Here is a 23,145-nt window from a genome sequence, read left to right as displayed (position 1 = left end):
ACCTGGTAGGTAGTCACATGGTATAGAGGAGCTGCCCAACAGGTGCAAACTCACACCTGGTAGGTAGTCACATGGTATAGAGGAGCTGCCCAACAGGTGCAAACTCACACCTGGTAGGTAGTCACATGGTATAGAGGAGCTGCACAACAGGTGCAAGCTCACACCTGGTAGGTAGTCACATGGTATAGTAGAGCTGCCCAACAGGTGCAAACTCACACCTGGTAGGTAGTCACATGGTATAGAGGAGCAGCCCAACAGGTGCAAACTCACACCTGGTATGTAGTCACATGGTATAGAGGAGCTGCCCAACAGATGCAAACTCACACCTGGTATGTAGTCACATGGTATAGAGGAGCTGCCCAATAGGTGCAAACTCACACCTGGTATGTAGTCACATGGTATAGAGGAGCTGCCCAACAGGTGCAAACTCACACCTGGTAGGTAGTCACATGGTATAGAGAAGCTGCCTAACAGGTGCAAACTCACACCTGGTAGGTAGTCACATGGTATAGTAGAGCTGCCCAACAGGTGCAAACTCACACCTGGTATGTAGTCACATGGTATAGAGGAGCTGCCCAATAGGTGCAAACTCACACCTGGTATGTAGTCACATGGTATAGAGGAGCTGCCCAACAGATGCAAACTCACACCTGGTATGTAGTCACATGGTATAGAGGAGCTGCCCAACAGGTGCAAACTCACACCTGGTAGGTAGTCACATGGTATAGAGGAGCTGCCCAACAGGTGCAAACTCACACCTGGTAGGTAGTCACATGGTATAGAGGAGCTGCCCAACAGGTGCAAACTCACACCTGGTAGGTTGTCACATGGTATAGAGGAGCTGCCCAACAGGTGCAAACTCACACCTGGTAGGTAGTCACATGGTATAGTAGAGCTGCCCAACAGGTGCAAACTCACACCTGGTAGGTAGTCACATGGTATAGAGGAGCAGCCCAACAGGTGCAAACTCACACCTGGTATGTAGTCACATGGTATAGAGGAGCTGCCCAACAGATGCAAACTCACACCTGGTATGTAGTCACATGGTATAGAGGAGCTTCCCAATAGGTGCAAACTCACACCTGGTTTGTAGTCACATGGTATAGAGGAGCTGCCCAACAGGTGCAAACTCACACCTGGTAGGTAGTCACATGGTATAGAGGAGCTGCCCAACAGGTGCAAACTCACACCTGGTATGTAGTCACATGGTATAGAGGAGCTGCCCAACAGGTGCAAACTCACACCTGGTAGGTAGTCACATGGTATAGAGGAGCTGCCCAACAGGTGCAAACTCACACCTGGTAGGTAGTCACATGGTATAGTAGAGCTGCCCAACAGGTGCAAACTCACACCTGGTATGTAGTCACATGGTATTGTAGAGCTGCCCAACAGGTGCAAACTCACACCTGGTATGTAGTCACATGGTATAGAGGAGCTGCCCAACAGATGCAAACTCACACCTGGTATGTAGTCACATGGTATTGTAGAGCTGCCCAACAGGTGCAAACTCACACCTGGTATGTAGTCACATGGTATAGAGGAGCTGCCCAATAGGTGTAAACTCACACCTGGTATGTAGTCACATGGTATAGAGGAGCTGCCCAACAGGTGCAAACTCACACCTGGTAGGTAGTCACATGGTATAGAGGAGCTGCCCAACAGGTGCAAACTCACACCTGGTAGGTAGTCACATGGTATAGTAGAGCTGCCCAACAGGTGCAAACTCACACCTGGTATGTAGTCACATGGTATAGAGGAGCTGCCCAACAGGTGCAAACTCACACCTGGTAGGTAGTCAAATGGTATAGAGGAGCTGCCCAACAGGTGCAAACTCACACCTGGTAGGTAGTCACATGGTATAGAGAAGCTGCCTAACAGGTGCAAACTCACACCTGGAAGGTAGTCACATGGTATAGAGGAGCAGCCCAACAGGTGCAAACTCACACCTGGTATGTAGTCACATGGTATAGAGGAGCTGCCCAACAGGTGCAAACTCACACCTGGTAGGTAGTCGCATGGTATAGAGGAGCAGCCCGACAGGTGCAAACTCACACCTGGTAGGTAGTCGCAAGTGCGAAAAATGTCCTTCCAGCTTAGCCTGTGCAGTCTGTACAGGACAACATTTTCTGCTTGAAGTTGATTTTTAGTGAGGCTGTTTTTCGGAGAAAACCCGAGCTATTGTCATAGCCAGCTCGTCGTCCGCCGTAGGCGTCGTGCTAAAACCTTAACATTAACCATAAATATTGAAGATAGCACCTTGATATTTGGCATGCATGTGTATCTCATGGAGCTGCACATTTTGAGTGGTAAAATTTCAAGGTGAACATCATCCTTTAAGGTCTAGGGTCGAAAAAACAAAGTCAAGGGAAGTAATAAGCTTTAAATGGACATAGTTATCGGACCTGCCCACGTATATATTTTTGTTAAATAAATCAAAGCGGCACAGTTGGTGGCATTGTGTTTCTGACAAACACATTGTGGTAAAAGGTCAAGGTCATCCTTTACGGTCTATCAGGGGTGGCGAAATCTAAAAAAAACTATACTTGTCCACGGACAACCATTTAGGAAATTTAATTTGTCCGTTGCTGAACTACACTTGTCGGTTAATGTTTATATAAACTATAAACGCCTTTATTGATTAATGTTAAATAATGTGGAATATATCAAAATGAGTATGATTTGCTTGTTTTGTTTATAATTGTATTTCAATGGTACATTCATTATAGCAGTATATTATAAACAATATAAAGACTTTCTCAAACTTTAAATCTTGTGAAGCTAGTTTTATTTAAACATGTGCTTAACATAAGTACATTGTAATCTTAACAAATTAAACTGGTCCAATATGTGGACCTCATCAGACTGAGGCTCCGCTACTGGTAGCAATTTGATTATATAAACTGGTAACCATTGAACATCTGTTAGCCAAGTTTCTTGAAAAGTTCTGGTGCGTTTATTTAGATCATATTTTTATCATAATCTTTCTTAGTTTTTTGGGAGGTGGGCTGCTCAAAGCTTCGGGTTTCTGCTCCGTTGTTGAAGATTTAGAAAAAAAGTTTCATCCTTACCATTAAAGTCGTCTTAAATAACAAGGTAGACTGTGTTTTGATTATCTTAGATTGATACTTTTTATTTCCGTCTGATTGTAAAAATAAAGAAACCAGTCTATACACGGTCTAACAGTCGGGCCGAATGTTGAAAATGCGGCATGCTCCCGGTCTCTTATAGAATAAGGGAGATCACTGCGCAGAAAAGTGCATGTATTTTAGCTTAATTGCTCCGCAAATAGCACTGACAATGTAATCGCGTGTCAACATCCGGTTTTGTAAAACTTAATTACGGCTTTAATACAATGAATTTTTGAATACCTGGACGCGACTTTTTTAAAACTTGCTGTCCACGGACAACTTAATTGAAAAAAAATCAGTTGCCCAGACAAGCAAATGTACGACTCGGGCAACTCGGACATTTGATTTCGCCACCCCTGTCTATGGTAAAAAAATACAGATTTAAGGGAAGTAATAAGCTTTAAAAAGGGAGAAAATTATTCAATATTGAACATAGCCACTTTATATATTTGGCATGCATGTGTATCTCATGGAGCTGCACATTTTGAGTGGTGAATCTACAGTCACGGTAGTGGCTTTAAATTATTTTCTACAAAAAAATAGAGAATGTTACAGACAATTATTTTCAAGGGAAGTAATTTATATAATTATAAATCTCATATTATATATTTCCTTACCAAGAATTAAAGTTCTTTTTACAGTACTGTACAGATTTATTATTTTGTTTATTTATAACCCAAATGATTGATTTGTTAATTTATTTATTTTTTAATGATATAATTATAATTTCTTTGATGTTCATAACATACCTGTGGACTTATGTCCATAGATTGTCCATAGATACATGATCAACTCTGGCTATGATCTCTTTTAAACCACAGGCCTTGGTTGTCAGTGATGTCTGACATGGTCATAATTGACTGTGAGCCCCCCCCCCCCCCTCCCCCGGTTGGATTGGACAAAATTCAAGGGAAGTAATAACCTTTAAAGGAAGATGATTTCTACTTGCCAAATGATAAATAGAAATGTTATTTCAATGCAGCGCAGTAAGGGGCATTGTGTTTCTGACAAACACATCTCTTGTTGGGTCACTAGGTCAAAGGTCAAGGTCACTTTACCTCTAAAAAAAATAAAAATAAAAATTCTGACAAGCTTTCGCAGCCGAGCGTGGCACCCGTTATGCAGTGCTCTTGTTAATAAATAGAGACTTCTTTAAAAAAAAAAAAAAATACTATTAAAAGTGGAATGATTGCATACTGCACAGGCTAATTTAGGACCCTTCTTTGGGCATGCAATAAGCACATATTTTTGGGAGCAAGGCTCATATTACAGCATTATGTAAAATAATGGTATACACACAAACCTGGGACCTGTCTTATTGGAACATTGAGCCAAGTGATTTGTCTACATGTTTAATTGTATGGGTCATGTTTGACACCCTAGAATTGCATATGCTTGATCATTATCATACGCTTTATCGTTTGCACAATAGAGATTTTTATTTTTTCACTTGAACACTATTTACTTGTTTTTACCCAGTCGTTGTCTTTTCCAGGCGTCCCACTGAAGCCAATGTTGGCCCATCCAACGAAAGGCATTAGTGAAGTTCTAGCAAGGTTTGAGAACAACCACTTCACCTGTGAATACAAATACGACGGTGAACGTGCACAGGTATTCAATATGTGCTAGAGTTGTTAAAGTTATATCAAGTGATTCAAATCAAACACAAAATATTTCCTGAGTATGAAGTGCAGGACCATTCGTCTTCAGTGACACGGTTTTTGCTTGTGAGCATAGCTGATAATATGATGTCAGGGTAGTAGTCATATTTGCTATAAATATCAAGTCATTAAATATTTATATCAAGGTATTTAACAGTAACTTATGTTAACATATTATAGTTTGCACTTTGAGTATATCAGCACTTCTGTACATTTTTAGGACTGTTAAATGTCAGTCATATCTCAATGTATTAAATAGACCTTTTCAGCTTTTGCCATGAATCTTTCAAATCTTTCATTGGCTATTGATATGGGAATTTCCATATATTGAATCTCACAACTGAATCACTAGCATTTTACAAATACTCCTTTTTAATTGAGGTTGAATGGTTAAACATAAACATCTACCGTAGGTTTCCACGTTTAGCGCGCAGGCTGTTTTTTAAATGCAAAAATGGAGAAAAAAATATTTAAAGACAATAAAACCACCAAATCGGACCAAAAATGGCTGCCATTTTACTATTGCACAATCCAATAATCCGGGGCATTGGAAAGCTTAATTAAGCATTCAAAATAGGAAGCGTCATTGTGATTAGGAGCATGGGTTGCATAGCACTATACTTTTCTGACAATTTTGTTATTTTCTAGCAAAAGATTAACAGTCCACGTGTATTTCGTGAAAAACATGAGAAAATAAGAATTAGTGTACATCAAGTGATTTTTCCTCGGGGGAAAGCATGGGCATTACCGGTAAATTTGAATGTCGCATGGGAGACAAGGATACAGTTGTTGAGTTACACCACTGTTGAACGTTCAATATTTATACACACAAAATGCAATTGCATATCTTCACGTTCTCAAGTGTCAATTAGTGTCTCAAATGTCAATTAGCATCTAAACAAGTCGTGGCACATATTACTCAATAACATCTGCCAATTACGAAGTGCAAAATGACCCCCTTTCACACCTACCGTTACCCGCAAAAAAGACCTCGTTCGCACCTACCCTTGCCTGCTCTCCGGAATGTCGACAACAATCCCCATCGGAATTCATCAATAAAGAAGTGTAAAAACACAAAGAAATGTCTGCAAGTTTATTCAAACAAATTTATTTTTGACCAAAACTTCTTCTACCGCATTCATATCTACCAGTAGCGACTTCTTGTTGTTTCGACAATGGCCCTTCAGTCTGTACGATTATAGGGTGGTAGATTTCTGGAAAAAAAAATGGTGGCCATTTTGATTATTTACGATTACACAACATATTTTTTACCAATTTAGCAGCCAGGATAGCGTTGTATCAATGTATAGCGCGCACCAGCTTTTTATGTCCCCCCACTATAGTAGTGGGGGACATATTGTTTTTGCCCTGTCTGTTGGTCTGTCTGTTGGTCTGTCTGTTTGCGCCAACTTTAACATTTTGCAATAACTTTTGCTATATTGAAGATAGCAACTTCATATTTGGCATGCATGTGTATCTCATGAAGCTGCACATTTTGAGTGGTGAAAGGTCAAGGTCATCCTTCAAGGTCAGAGGTCAAATATATGTGGCCCAAATCGCTCATTTTATGAATACTTTTGCAATATTGATGATAGCAACTTGATATTTGGCATGCATGTGTATCTCATGGAGCTGCACATTTTGAGTGGTGAAAGGTCAAGGTCATCCTTCAAGGTCAGAGGTCAAATAAATGTGGCCCTAATCGCTTATTTTATAAATACTTTTGCAATATTGAAGATAGCAACTTGATATTTGGCATGCATATGCATGTCATGGAGCTGCACATTTTGAGTGGTGAAAGGTCAAGGTCATCCTTCAAGGTCAGAGATCAAATATATGTGGCCCAAATCGCTTATTTTATGAATACTTTTGCAATATTGAAGATAGCAACTTGATATTTGGCATGCATGTGTATCTCATGGAGCTGCACATTTTGAGTGGTGAAAGGTCAAGGTCATCCTTCACAATTTCAAGGTCATCCTACAAGGTCAAACATCATATAGGGGGACATTGTGTTTCACAAACACATCTTGTTAATTTGAATTTTGGAGGTAAAACACTGCGCGCTATACGTGGAAAACCTACGGTATATGAAACCTGTATAAAAGTGTTAAAAAAAACATGTATTAATAAACTTTGCAGTAAAGAAGAAATAAGTATGGCAAAAACTACTCTCGCAATAAATAACCATCTTATCTTAAAATGTTGACCAATGAGGATGCTTGTAGCATATGAGCTTTGATTTCTATTTTCTACATGTGTACAATGAAGACTTTAATTCGAAATACCTTTTTCATCAGCAAATAATACAACACGCAAATTGAAATTGAATCTTTAATGTAAAATTTAACAAAGGCAAATAACAATCATAGTTGTGTAATACCAAAACGAATGTTCAGGACCAGTACTGAAATATTAAAATTAGCTAAACTTAAGAATGATGCTTGTTCTAGGGCAAGTATTGAAATATCAAATGTTCATAGTCTTGGTACCTGTTCTGAAATATCACAGTTGTCCCAAATCCACTTGTGAGTACTAAAATATCACAAATCCTTGCAGATCCACCTGCTTGAGGTTGGCAGTATTCACATCTACAGTCGTAACTCTGAGAACAACACGAGCAAGTATCCTGACATCATCTCACGGCTGCCCAAGTGTCTCCGGGAGGGTGTGAAGTCCTGTGTGCTAGATACAGAGGCGGTGGCCTGGGACCCGGAGCACAGACAGATCATGCCCTTCCAGGTCCTCACTACACGCAAACGCAAGGTACGTAGGTGTCTTTATTTGAACCTTGATCTAGCAACTTGGAAAACTGGGCTTAATGCATGTGCCAGCTCCGCACAGGCTAATGGAAAACTGGGCTTAATGCATGTGCCAGCTCCGCACAGGCTAATGGAAAACTGGGCTTAATGCATGTGCCAGCTCCGCACAGGCTAATGGAAAACTGGGCTTAATGCATGTGCCAGCTCCGCACAGGCTAATGGAAAACTGGGCTTAATGCATGTGCTAGCTCCGCACAGGCTTATGGAAAACTGGGCTTAATGCATGTGCTAGCTCCGCACAGGCTAATGGAAAACTGGGCCTAATGCATGTGCTAACTCCACACAGGCTTATGAAAAACTGGGCTTAATGCATGTGCCAGCTCCGCACAGGCTAATGGAAAACTGGGCTTAATGCATGTGCCAGCTCCGCACAGGCTAATGGAAAACTGGGCTTAATGCATGTGCTAGCTCCGCACAGCTAATGGAAAACTGGGCTTAATGCATGTGCCAGCTTCACACAGGCTAATGGAAAACTGGGCTTAATGCATGTGCCAGCTCCACACAGGCTAATGGAAAACTGGGCTTAATGCATGTGCCAGCTCCACACAGGCTAATGGAAAACTGGGCTTAATGCATGTGCCAGCTCCACACAGGCTAATGAAAAACTGGGCTTAATGCATGTGCCAGCTCCACACAGGCTAATGGAAAACTGGGCTTAATGCATGTGCTAGCTCCGCACAGGCAACACTTTTTTAAGACTGAATTTTCCTTAAAAAGAAAATTCCTTTTAAAGAAAAATTCCGTAACAGCCGAAAGTGTTGTCCCTGATAATTTTGTGCATACTTCACCGGCTTATCTGTGACAACACTTTAGGCACATTCATTAAGCCCAGTATTTTCAGACTGTGGCTAATTTAAATATACAATTGTTGATCTAGTTTCTGCTCACCTGAGCACTTCACGGCATTTATTGCCCAATCTTCATGGAACTTGCCCAGAACATTTTGCCTTTATCATTTCTCGTAATGATGCTATGGCTGAGTTTGATGTGTATTGAGATATATTTAGCAGCCCCATTCATTGCTTAATACAATTTTTTTGATTTTTTGCACTTACTTTGTTTTTATGCCCCCGGATCGAATGATCAGGGGTATATTGTTTTTGGCCTGTCTGTCATTGTATGTGTCTGTGTGTGTACGTGTCCCAAAACTTAAACCAAAACTTTAACCTTGGTCATAACTTTTTCAATATTGAAGATAGCAACTTGATATTTGGCATGCACTCATGGAGCTGCACATTTTGAGTGGTGAAAGGTCAAGGTCATCCTTCAAGGTCAAAGGTCCAAAAAAATAATTCAAAGCGGCGCACTAGGGGGCATTGTGTTTCTGACAAACACATCTCTTGTTAGCCAAGTAATTCCTTTAATCTTCTTATTGAATAAACTACACAATAATTAAACAAAAATCAAACAGGCATCTGAAGCTAATAACATGGTCATTTTAAAATTTGGAACCTGCAATAACTTTGAATAGATGTCTTCAAGTAATCGTTAAGTGGTGTTCCCCCATACCTTAGTACCAATTAATGTATGTTTCCAATCTATGACCAGGATGCGGACGCCTCTGAGATCAAGGTGCAGGTGTGTGTGTATGCCTTCGACCTGCTCTACCTCAACGGAGAGTCCCTGGTGAGGCAGCCATTCCGACGGCGTAGGGAGCTACTGCGAGAGTCGTTCCAGGAGGTGGATGGAGAGTTTATGTTTGCCACCTCCATGATCTCCTCTAACACTGAGGAAATATCAGAGTTCCTGGAGGAGTCCATTAAAGGTAGCTCTGGGAAAGATTAAGTTAAGCTAAGGTAGACTCACTCAAAATTAAGGTCTGTTGAAAGTAGGAAGTCCATTAAAGGTAGTCTATTAAAAATAAAAATCGAATATTAGTAGATTGTCTTTAAAATACTGTTGAAGACAGCCCCATTAAAGTAGAAATTCGGTAGAGTCCATGAAAATTGGAGTCCATTACAGGTAGAGTCTTAAATTTAGAAATTCCATTAAAGTAAGTGCCCATTAAAGGTAGAGAGTGTATTAAAGCTAGTAAGTTCTTTAAAGGTAGTCCATGAAAGGTAGACAGAAACAAATAGAAGAGTTCATTAAAAGGTGCAGAGGCCATTCAAAACAGAGAGATTACTGGAGTGGTTGAAAGTCCATTTAAGGTTTATAGAACATTAGAGGCAGAGAATCTATTAAAGGTATAGTCTATGTAAGTTAGAAACCATTAAAGGTAGGGTCCATTTAAGGCCCAAATCCATTAAGTACAAGGTCCTTTAAAGGTAGAAAGGCAATAAAAAGTCCATTTAAGATGCAGTGTCCGTTAAAGGTAGAACCCATTAAGTTACAATTAAAGGTTGAGATCAGTCCAGTATAGGTGCAATTAAAAGTAGAGTCATTTAAATTTGTAAGTCCATAAAATGTAAAAAAAATATACAATTTAGTCTTTGTTAGGTAGAGGGTCCAAGTAAGAATCATTTTCAAATATGCCTCTTTTAACTGTTTGATGTAGATTGCCAGAATTAAATATTGTAATATACCTTCTTACATCAACATTTTTCCATATCCAATTGCACTGTAAAATGTATATAAAAAGGCATTTACTACATTCATAATCAAATTGAATACCAGATTTAATTCTACAAAAAAAAATAGAATTTTAACTTCTGGTAATGTTTTATACTATTTCAGAATATTGTTTATAGAGATTTCTGTCTGTAACAGTATACATCCCAGAGCTCCAGATAACTTTTCTGAGTAATTGGGTAAATACCCATTACTTATGAGTTCAATTGGGTATTTTCATTTTCAATTGGGTACAAAAAGTCGGTACCCACTACTTTAATTGACAATAGACGAGTTAACGCGTGACGTCACACGCACCTGCAAAGTTTAGACTCCGCCCACTGGTTGGCAAAAAGAGTAGGAATTCATATAAGCGCATATAGAGAAGGTTGACGTAATCATCGTTTTTATTGATAATCATGAACTGTATCAAATATAATTTTACTATTTATGTCTGAATAAAACATAAGCATGCGTGGAAATTCATTTTTGAAACGATTATATTGTTGTTATTATTTGTTTTTACTAAAAACGAGCTCTGGAGTGGAACACTATCTACGAGCTCTGTTTGTGGTAACCACAAACATCTCTACTAAACGCATCTTCACGTCCATTTTAGATACAAAATTTCAGAGATGGAAATTCTTTTAGAATAAATTAAATTTAATGAAAGAACACAAATATCGATGAAAACAAACAATAAATAGATCGCTTTTTGTTCGCAACATATAGTAACTGATTTTAACCTTAATATATCTGTACAAACTTACCTTGTTACACAACAAATAAATTCATAAATCTAATTGTTTTATTTAATTGTGCACACCAATTTTGACACTTTTGTTTCAGCATTTCTAACCTGGTGTTTAATAGCACCGTTGTTCGTCACAAGCATATTATCTCGTTATGATCGGAGAATGCCCAGACAATTACACAGAAAACATGCCGGTGTCATAAACATAGGGACCTATACTTTAATTGGGTCCCTGCATAGACCACATGTGGCAGACTTTGATACCCCCAAATCATCTCTTGGCATATTGAGCAGTCATATATACCGGTAATATTGAGCAAGCCAAAAATTAAAGCCAAAATACGTAACATTTGCTTTAATGAATAATTAAACATATTAAAAAAAGAAGATATTTGTCCGAAACGGATTAACAGGAACATGTGTATTTATGTTAGCCAGTTTAATCATAATAATAGAGTGCTTTATAACTTTAAATTAAAATTTGTGCAATATTACTGCTAACAATTGATGTATTTAACGCGGGTACAGGCAAATGTAAACTCGGCAATTTAGTGTGAAGATTGTACGTTCTCGCAGTGCACGTAACTCCATCATGAAACCAAGCAATCACAATGGATAAACAATATTTGCGTAAAATAAATCAAATAAATATATATATTTATCATAAAATGCTAGATTGTTACATTTATCACTCCTTACTTCTTGTTAAGAGATTTCAATATACATGTATGCAAAGACAGTTCAATTTGCACAATATGCAGGTTTTATTTCCATTTGTATAATATTTTTTAAATATTGTAATTCAATGGAAACGAAACGAAAATTCATTATATGGAAAAGAAAATTACCACAACATTTAACGATTGTTATGCATTCCGTTTTTTATGGCTTTGTTTTATAATTGATTTTATGCGCCTCTTATAATACACTTTCGATCGCAGATGAACATTAACAATATCAACACCGTTATAGTTATAATAAAATAAATGTAAGTTTTATAAGTTTTGAAATATCATTTTTTAAAGTCTTACTATAAAAAAAGAATACGGCTAATTTATTGTTTTGTTGTGTGGTATTGTCAGTATTTAGTCTTCCGACCATGTTTACTCTGAGGCTAATAACTAATTTGTATTTTTATAAAGAGGAAATTATATATATGAATATACATTTATTGGTTCTAAATATGATATATTTGCACTATTGTTTAAGAGTTGTAATGTTTATTTTGGATTTTTTATCGTTTAATTGACTTAACAAAAGCCCTTTATACATGTTTTACCTGACTGTAACCAGTGTTTTTGCCAACCAGTCAGTGCGCATGCGCGGAAAATACCGAATGTAAACAATAACAATTAACTCGTCTATAGGTCATAATACACTAAATAGTTTCCCTATATAATTCAATGTAAAAGCGACAACTTTGAGCGAAAATAAATGCAACATTTTGCACATAGAGACCCCCATAACCATACCTTTTCTTAAAGGCCATTCTAAGCGAAATCGATTTATGCAATAAAAAAGATATGTCATGTACAATGCAAGAAAGAACTTGACACAAATCAAAATCGACTGTTTTTGCAACTTTTTTTTTCTGCAGTTTCTTAGTGGAATGTAACCTTTTCTAGTGCAATGGTTTACTATAGTCTTCACGTGTATCATATTTCAGGGATTCAGTAGTGAACACCTATTCATGCCCTACCATTATCTCCGCAAGATAACACCCGAATAATGGTAAAAAGTGTAAAACATGCCTTCCTGTCAACTATGATATTTTTTTAGAGAGTACAGCCCTTCATGAAGCGATCATTTAGTGTATTGTAACCTATAGGGTATTTTTGTATTAAAATTGGGTCTTTTCATAGTCGTAAATTATCAAACGCTTACCTGAATGAGCTGGTTAAGTTCCACTCTTAATTGATTAGTTTCAGAGATCTTGTGTTATTATGTAGATGTATCCATAATGTACAGTCTTGATTAAAAAAAGTTTGACGATTTTTTTCCACCAGTTTTCTTACAATGTATGCACTGTCAGCGCTTGCCTCCGGCACAATATCGTCAAAAATTGGTTGCACTATATTTTCCGCTTCTGATTTTGTGTTGCTCGCGGTTAAATAACTTAAAGTGATATTATGCGCATTTTTCACTGTTGAATTGAGCTGAAAAGAAGTAACAGGTCAAAAGAGTTAGTTAAAATGTGGAAATTGACCAATTATCTACAACTCATCTTGCTACCAGTTGTTTATAAAAAAAATTATATATTTTATTCGATATTGTACATGACTGTCCCAGTCCTCTAAGCCGAAATGATCCGTAAAACAAAATTGTGTCTTTGTGTAGTATAAACGAACCTGCACTAAAACTAAATTTTGATTCACATCGTACATCGAATCATTTCTGTCGTCAGTTGTCAAAACGAAACTACAGTTGATATTCAAATGCATTATTTTTCAAGTATGTTGATGCTGCATTAATAAATAGAAGTGTATATGCAGTGAAAACACCAAAATAAACAAGGGTTGCAATAGACACCTATAAACATAGCATGATATACTGTTTGATGCGCATAATATCACTTTAAAATTGAGTTTTTTGTGCCTGGGATATGATATTTCCCTTTTTACGGCCTCGAGGTTTTGACATTTTCACAACAATAACACGTATTTACATAGACGCTTTCTTCTGTACATATTATTGTGCTGAATGTTATAATGAAAGCGCTTGGAACGAATCCGGTATATAGGACTGGGTATTTCCGTGACAGATTTACTCATTACGCAGATAAAAAATATGATATGCGTAATAGGCAATTTCAATTGGGTTTCGGTACGCAGAGTTTTATTTTTCTATGCGTAATCGGCAATTTTACATTGGGTATTTACGCAAATACGCACCTTATCATAAGCTCTGACGTCCGTTACAAATTAATGTTTGGGGATAAAGTGTCGAAACGAATCCGGTATATAGGACCGGGTATTTCCGGGACAGATTTATTCATTACGCAGATAAAAAATATGATATGCATATTCGGCAATTTCAATTGGGTTTCGGTAGGCAGAGTTTTATTTTTCTATGCGTAATCAGCAATTTTACATTGGGTTTTAATGTCATAAATACTGACCTGTTATCGTATGCTTATACTTTCCAAGGGGAAATAACTCATCCGGAATTTTAACTGGGAATCCGCCACCTCAATACCGTAATACAGGCCAGGTTAAACATAGTGCAATGCAACCTAGACAAAAATCGGTAACCAACCCTCAATATTCTTTCCGGATCAAACAGGTGTATACGTGTCTTTTACGGCTCTGAATTAAAATATTGTTTTTCACTTGGTTGATTGGGGTTTTGAATAGATAAATTGTGTTATTTATCTTTTTATTTCTCATTCGGATTAATTTGTGTGGATTTAATGGATTTTGTTTCATTTGTAAAAGGTAAGCCGTGCTTGTTTTTATCGAACAATGGTTTATTTCTACCATGCTGGGTGTTTTCAGGCGCGAACGACCACGTGCAAAACGTGCTCTTCTAATACATTGCTAGAACGTGCAAAGCATGTTCTTCTAATGTGTTACGAGATCGTGCAAAGCGTGTTCTTCTATTGACAGATTGTTTATCATTTGCCATTGTGTGCAATAATGATTTTAACGTTCCGTATGACAATCTAATTGATCGTCATTTTATTTTTCATCTGTTTTGAATTAAACTTTTGTTAATTTTTATGATCTACGGCAGTATTATTATAATTTTCATTATGGTCAAATAATGATTTTATGTGCCGTATGATAATCTGGTCTGTGACCAGTTTATGGTTGAATATGCTTTGCTCTTGATTTTCATATATTCGACTACATAATGGTCGCAGAAACAAGAGTGGATAAATACCCGATGACTTCGCAGATCATGGATGATAGTTGCAGTATCAGTCACCGGGTATCGGGCACGATCGCGACCGTACTATGCTAAGTCTCTTAGACAGTCGGTCAACATCAGACCATATGGCGACACCCGTCAGCCGGTCTTTGCCCGATGGCATTGGTCAAGGACATCGACCAATGCCGGACCATTTGGCATCCGCCATACGGTCATTATCCGGTGACAACACTGGTCATGATATGACCGGTACGTCACCGGGGACGTTGATCACGGACCATTGATCGACGTCTGACCGGCCGGTCCGGTCACCGGTCATGTCACCGGTCCGGTCCGGTCATTGATCACCGGTCCGGTCACCGGTCATGTCACCGGTCCGGTCATGTCACCGGTCCGGTCCGGTCATTGATCACCGGTCCGGTCACCGGTCATGTCACCGGTCCGGTCATTGATCACCGGTCACCGGTCCGGTCCGGTCACCGGTCATGTCACCGGTCCGGTCACCGGTTATGTCACCGGTCCGGTCACCGGTCATGTCACCGGTCCGGTCATGTCAACGGTCCGGTCCGGTCACCGGTCCGGTCATTGATCACCGCTCCGGTCACCGGTCAACAGTCATCAGTTAGGCCTGCCACCGATAACACCAGTCACCGGTCAAGAAGAAGAACTCGGTCTTCTTCATTGAATTATTCTCCTATTCTAAGTTGAATATATCGTCTTCATCAAGGATTAGACATCGGACACGCTCTTCTTCGTCGAGCAGTTCTCATCGTCGCGGCTCTCGTAAGCGATCACGTCGTCACTCACGGAGACGTTATTCTAGAAGATCTCGGTCTCATCGCAGCCGATCCAGATCTCGACTTCGCAGGAAACGAGGACGTCGTCAACCTTCACGTAGACATCAGCGGTCTGCATTGAGCACCACTGGATATTTATTGAACATACCTCTCCTTCATTGAGCAGTTCTCGGCGTTGATACGCTCGTAAGCGATCATGGCAATGCTCACGGAGACAATGTTGTAGAAGACAATATTTCCAGCGTAGCCGAACAATATTTCGGCATCGAAGTTATATGGATGTCGCCACTTCTCACGTAGGCGTTAATGAACCTACTGGTCATATCGACGTTCTCCATTTTATTCCTTTAGGAATATCATGTCTCCATTCCACGTGTGATGGTTCTTCTTATGGCATCCACACATGTTGCAGTCACCGAGCCGTAGTTGTATACGAACACTAGTTCGTTTAACATTCAGGCTTCGGGATAAGCTGTTCTTTTCTCCACTACGACTACAAGGACACTTATGCCTATTAATACTGATAATCTACCGTTGTTTTCCGGTTAACATTATCAGATGACTTCGTGGATGGTCATTCTTCTGCACCAGATATTTCCATTCTGACGCCCCGGTCCCGATCACCGGACATCGGTCACCATTCATCGGTCATATCACCGATCACTGATCACCGGTCAGAATAAGTGATGTCTCATCGCCATCGGATTGGATTTTTTTGGCATGATCTTCTTTTCCGAGCAGTGCTTGACATTGATAACAGACCATATGGATTCCACCATTTTTCGGTCTTTAACTGGTAACGTCACCGGTCATATTATAACTGGTCCGTTCACCGGGCTACAGTTACCGGTCATTGACCGGTCCGGTTCGGTCACCACTTACCAATTACCGGTATTCCACTGTGTTTTCATCGGTCAATTTTTAGTATCACGGGTATCGTCTACATTACATAGTTGTATACCACTGGCTATGATTGTATTGAATACTATATTTTATGGATTCAACAATCTACATGACTTTTTGTGTTTTTCAATACTGATGTTCTACTGGCGACGGTTACCAAATCATGCTATATCTGTTATTTGTACTTCTATCTCAACCGGCTACATGCAGACTACTGGTCTTGCAGATAGATCGGCTGAAGTGGGCTCGGAGACTAGCATTGAGGTCGAACATTACTATTTGACCTCTATTAATTTATGTTCGAGACCCGAAGGATGAATTGTTTTAACCGCCTTTACCTGTCGGCTACAGACTTTGCAGTCAGTGTCACGGAACAGTTGGGACACATTAATGACGCTAGCAGGATTAGCAAGACGACATTTGTATCGACTTCTGCTTTTCTATTGCTCCTACGGCAGTGCATATTTTCAAGCTACTGGAATCAACAAGAGTTCTGATACATAGGATTGCCTATCAGATTGACCGCATAGCGGCTACAGTCTTGTAGATGGCTTAGGTCCTATTGAACTTAGATCCTAGGATCTGGAGGGACCTCATCTTAAAGTTATTCTTCTATTACACTTCTGGCCATAACAGGCCGTCTTCCTATAACTGGTCGTATTCCTTTCGGAATTCGTCCAGGTTAGAAGTCTTGAAGTAAATGGATTAATCAAGTCAGAATTTAAGACTTCCATGCATTCTACCGGCAAGCGTGGACCCGCTTAAGGTTACCCCTAGGGTTTTCACCTTTTTCTGCCATCACACCTCCGATTCCGGAGGTACCACTATCAATCATATTTCCGTACTTCGCAAATCGATGACTTCGCGACCTGTATTATCCAGGATTTTAAAGGCGCCTGTTATTGGTTCAAGAAGAGGCTATATTCTGTAGATAGGTCATAAACTTATAAGTGTTAAACACTGTCCTATTCTACCAATTTTCAAGTGTGTTTGGAGTGGGAAAGTTCGGCTTGCCGTGGTTTCTTTGCCCACCCATCCTTGACAAATGGTTCCGGTCACAGGTTGTGTATCGTTGTGTATCGTGTTATTTCTTAAAAGTTGACCCAGCATTTGTAAAAATATTGCAAGACATATACATTTCCAGAAAGGAAATTCATTTCTGCGTTGAATAAGACCGAGATCGTGAAAATCGCTGCACAATTGATGAAGATATGGCTGTTCAAAGCGATGCACCCCGTTTTGGGGTGATTTTGAGTTGCATACCTTGTTATATATATATTTGATAGTGAAATTTTTTTTTCAGAAAAGTTAATTTTTCGTTATAATATGATAATTTATCATTCAAAATGATGTTTTCACTAATTAATATCATAGCCACACGCTAACCACCTGTGGTTCCGGTCACCGGTCGGTATTTACCGGTCCGGTCACCGGTCCTTCTGCTGAGACGTCTTTTCTTACGTCCGTTTCAGCTTTATTTTTAAGATAATTGTATTAATCTCGGGATTATTTAATGACACAGATTTCCATCTTTTTGTCATTATTTACCACTATTCAGTGGTGTCTAGACTAGAAGATTATCTTGGCAAGAATATAGTTTATTCTACCACAACCTTCCTTACATCTTATACAGATGTGAGCAGATAAGGTTATGGACGATCACATAGAACAACGTATCTTGATTTTCTCAATTATGTGGTATCCTAACGAATATCACCTGCACATCTACATCTTGAAAAGCGAAAATTCTTTTTAGCTGTTTTTCATTTACAACACATTTTCACGATTCCTTTGTGATGGTTTCAACTATCACACATCGGTCGTGGTTTACTTACAGACACGGAACGTCAACACTATGTTTTTCGTTCCTTTACCTTTTAAGCGGTTTTGACTTGTGTAACATGTTGGGATGCTTAATGAGATCCCTATGAACCTTTTTCATCAGGCTTATTAACAGTTCCAATATAATTTTAAGATGGTTTTCCTTCTTATTATGGCTTTTACCATACGGAGAAGTGAAATTCATGCTTTTTCTGTTGAATACGACCAATTCCAGTTGGATCTATTGTCGTTTTCACTTTGTTGTGTCAGCCACGATTCCTTGCTTAATATCAAGTCCTCTATATGGCTTCTACCTTCAAGTTTCCAAGTTTTCTTAAACTGGTAGTCATGAAGATGAGGATAAACTTCTTTGGGCAATCAGGGCTTTGAAGTTCTATCTCAGCAGTGTTAGTCAGAAGTCCATTCGAGGTTCTCAAAGACACTCTTCATTTCCCCAAAAAAAGGGGGGGGGGGAGATGTGTCTGCGGCTTCTATTTCTCGGGGTTAGACCTCGACTAAGGAAAGTTAATCTTATCCTATCTAAGGATTCATTCCTTTTTAGGATCTGACCGCATGAATTAAGAGCTCTGTCTGTTTTGTGGGCATATATTAATCACTCCCCACTTTTTGACGTGCTCTAAGCTGTTTACTGGAGGAATCCGACCACCTTGTCATCTTTTTATCTTCGTTTTCTGAAGTGCCAACAATACAATTTGTATACGTTTGGGCTTGTTGTGGTTTCACTAACGGTAGTGTCTTCTTTACGACATAGACATATTACTCTGTCCGAGAAGTCATAATTAATACCGTTTTAACGAAGATTACTTGATATCATTAGCTGATAACCCTGTTTATGGGTTCTACTGTGTTGGGAAAATATATACGAACCTTCCCACCGCAGCTGCAAAATCAGCATACGATAACAGGTCAGTATTTATGACATTAAAACAATTTTTTTAAATAAAATTCATTTTAATTATTAAATACTTACCTGTTATCTGTAAGTCCCACCTCCCACCCCGCTATTCGATTAATATTTTTGTATATATATTGAAAGAATATTGAGGGTTGGTTACCGATTTTTGTCTAGGTTGCATTGCACTATGTTTAACCTGGCCTGTATTACGGTATTGAGGTGGCGGATTCCCAGTTAAAATTCCGGATGAGTTATTTCCCCTTGGAAAGTATAAGCATACGATAACAGGTAAGTATTTAATAATTAAAATGAATTTTATTTAAAAAATTTGTATTTATGCAAATACGCACCTTATCTTTAGCTCTGACGTCCGTTACAAATTAATGTTTGGGGATAAAGTGTCAGTTATAAAAATATGCAAGTTAATTTATGGCTTTTCATAGGATTTGAATTGACATGCGCTCAGAACAAGAACGGATTAAAAGTGAAAAACAATCAACTGATCACTGTACCCAGTAAAAACCTGTTACACAGCACATGAATGTTTTAAGGTGCATAGACTGATCACTTTTTACAGGTAACTGTGAAGGGCTGATGGTAAAAACACTAGATGTGGATGCCACCTATGAGATTGCCAAGAGGTCACACAACTGGTTAAAGGTAAGTAACATTGGCTACTGCAATGAAACAATTACGTATTGAAACCTTATAATACTGAAAGTTATATTGATGTTGACCAATAATTATTATCCCCCGCCAGAGGCGAAGGGATATTGTTTTGGCGTCTTTCCATCCTTCCGTCCGTCCGTCACTTTTGTGTCCGGAGCCATATCTTGAAAGTGCTTCGGCGGATTTCATTGAAACTTGGTATGAGTATATAATATATGTATAAGAGGATGATGACGCCAAATGGCATTGTACACCATCCGTTTATAACGGAGTTATGCCCCTTTGTATCTTGAAAAAATGCTTTGTTTATCCGGAGTCATATCTTAGAAGTGCTTTGTTGGATTTCATTGAAACTTGGTATGAGTATATATATATGGATAAGAGGATGATGCACACCAAATGGCATTGTACACCATTAGATAATAACGGAGTTATGGCCCTTTGTATCTTGAAAAAAAAGCTTTTTTTGTGTGTCCGGAGCCATATCTTGGAAGTGCTTTGACGGATTTCATTGAAACTTGGTATGAGTATATAAATGGATAAGAGGATGATGCACGTTGGCTACCAGAAATATTTGTGTCCAAAAGTATATTGGCGGGGGATATCAATTCAACGAATTTGCTTGTTATTCCTGAATCAATTATTTTCTTTACATGCTTTCTGAAAGCTTTAAATAACAATTGTTTATATATTTGTGTCTGAATAATTTGAATACAATATCATTTCATGATCGATGTTTTGCTCACCTGAGCGATGTGTGCTTGTTGTGAGCTTTTTAGCTCGACTATTATATATAAAATATAAATAGTGGAGCTATCCTACTCACCCCCGCGTCGGCATTAGCGTCTGCGTTAGCGTTAGTTTGCAAATGTTAAAGTTTTTGTACTATTATTTTCATAGTCCCTTGACATATTGCTTTCATATTTTGCATACTTCTTAACCAACATGACCCCAACCTATAAACAAGAGCAGACAACTTTATCAAGCATTTTGTCATAATTATGGCCCCTTTTCCACTTAGAATATGCAGCAAATGTTAAAGTTTTCGTACTACCCCATTTATTTTCATTGCACCTTGACATATTGCTTTCATATTTTGCATACTTGTTTACCAACATCACCCCAACCTATACACAAGAGCAGACATCTCTATCAAGCACTTTGTCATAAAAATGGCCCCTTTTATACTTAGAATATGCATAAAATTGATAAATCTATGTTATAGTTTGCGTACTACCCCAAATATTTCTTATATCCTTTGACATATTGCTTTTATATTTTGCATACTTGTTTACCAAGATGACCCCAACCTATAAACAAGAGCAGACCACTGTATCAAGCATTTTGACATAATTATGGCGCCTTTTACACTTAGATAATTGAACATTTTGCTTAAATTACCATAACTTCTTTATTTATGATCACATTTTATTATTACTTTGACAAAACAACACTTACCTGAATACCACAATGGATTCCACCCAAACAATACCCCACGCCCCTACCAAGAATCCCTCCCCCCTCACCCCCCCCCCCCCCCCAATTTTTTTTTTAAACATCTAATAAATTACCCCACCCCACATTATACCCCCCTCTCATTCCCCACCCCCCTACCCACCCTCAATTTTTTTTTTAAACATCTAATAAATTACCACACCCCACATTATACCCCCTCTCACCCCTCCCCTACCCCCACCCCCCCAAATTTTTTTTATGTCCCCCACTATAGAGTATTTTTTGCCCTGTCTGTTGGTTGGTCTGTTGGTTGGTTTGCGCCAACTTAAACATTTTGCAATAACTTTTGATATATTGAAGATAGCAACTTCATATTTGGCATGCATGTGTATCTCATGGAGCTGCACATTTTGAGTGGTGAAAGGTCAAGGTCATCCTTCAAGGTCAGAGGTCAATATATGTGGCCCAAATCGCTAATTTTATGAAAACTTTTGCAATATTGAAGATAGCAACTTGATATTTGGCATGCATGTGTATCTCATGGAGCTGCACATTATGAGTGGTGAAAGGTCAAGGTCATCCTTCAAGGTCAGAGGTCAAATATATGTGGCCTCAATCGCTTATTTTATGAATACTTTTGCAATATTGAAGATAGCAACTTGATATTTGGCATGCATGTGTATCTCATGGAGCTGCACAATTTGAGTGGTGAAAGGTCAAGGTCATCCTTCAAGGTCAAATACTGTAAACGTATAGAAATTCGTCGGTATGAAATTTCGTGGTTTAATAAAAAACAACTAATTCGTTGACACGTAATTTCGTGGATTTCAAATTTTTTGGGAAGACTGACCGTCGTAATAATTCAACTTTTATTAAAACAACAAGAGTAATAACGAAGCATAATCTGCTAATCTTTGTTGACAGCAAGACTTGAGGTTAATGTGCACTGAAGCATGAAAGTGTTGCCGATAATTGTCAATAAGAGCGATAAAGCGGCGCACTTGTTTGTCCCCGCTCGCTAATTGCCATCAATGTTGTTTTGACAATATATGCAATTCTCAGCGCAATCGATCACCTAGTAGTAACAATTGACTAATAAGGTCTCCAAAATAACGTGTGAAAACCGTTGTCTCTTTTAACTTAAATTGACACTAAATGACATATGTGATACATCTGCAAACTGTTAATTTGACAACATCACGTAAAAGAGAACAATCGTTGATGTACAGTTTAAATACCGTGCTTGATTTAAAAAAGTATTATTACCCAAACACAAGAAAACAACATATGGTATTAACTAGCATAGCTCAATCAAACAATGTCTCTTTCAAAATGGTTGAAAACGGGAACAGTTCAGACACGTACTTCTACTATAGCACGATTGCCCGACATGACATTCCGAAATGTCCGATTTCGGATTAAAAATGTATTAATAATCGTTGGTACTTGAATTCGTGGTTCAGCGGACCAACGAAATCCACGAAAATTCGTACCACATGAAATTTAATGGTTTTACAGTATATGGGTCAAAATTGCTCATGTAATTTCACTTCTGCAATATTGAAGCTAGCAATTTTATATTTGAAATGCGTGTGTGTCTCAAGGAGCTGCACATTTTGAGTGGTGAAGGGTCAAGGTCAAGGTCATCCTTCAAGGTCAAACTTCATATAGGGGGACATTGTGTTTCACAAACACATCTTGTTTATTTTTGAAACATCGTCTTATAAATTATTGAATATGAACAATTTCCTCATGATGGCTTACGTTATACTGTCAAGCACTCTAAAAGTAGAGCGCGC

The 23,145-nt window shown here is 38.6% G+C and overlaps 1 protein-coding gene across 3 annotated transcripts in view; it reads left to right on the top strand.

Annotated features, from left to right (window-relative positions):
• LOC127866131 (DNA ligase 1-like) overlaps window positions 1-23,145 on the top strand; it is a 95,646-nt gene that overhangs the window by 67,229 nt on the left and 5,272 nt on the right. For all 3 annotated transcript variants that reach the window (XM_052406535.1, XM_052406536.1, XM_052406534.1), the window contains 5 exons: window positions 1-5; window positions 4,624-4,739; window positions 7,349-7,555; window positions 9,160-9,376; window positions 19,800-19,882. The exon at window positions 1-5 is cut by the window's left edge and continues 81 nt beyond it. In XM_052406535.1, coding sequence (XP_052262495.1) covers window positions 1-5; window positions 4,624-4,739; window positions 7,349-7,555; window positions 9,160-9,376; window positions 19,800-19,882 — 628 coding nt within the window. The remainder of the gene's footprint in view (window positions 6-4,623; window positions 4,740-7,348; window positions 7,556-9,159; window positions 9,377-19,799; window positions 19,883-23,145) is intronic.

The sequence above is a fragment of the Dreissena polymorpha genome, chromosome 2 (assembly GCF_020536995.1).
Source record: "Dreissena polymorpha isolate Duluth1 chromosome 2, UMN_Dpol_1.0, whole genome shotgun sequence".
Taxonomy (NCBI): Eukaryota; Metazoa; Mollusca; class Bivalvia; order Myida; family Dreissenidae; genus Dreissena; species Dreissena polymorpha.
The sequence above is the reverse complement of the archived record's forward strand: the minus strand, read 5'-3'. Positions and strand labels throughout refer to the sequence as shown.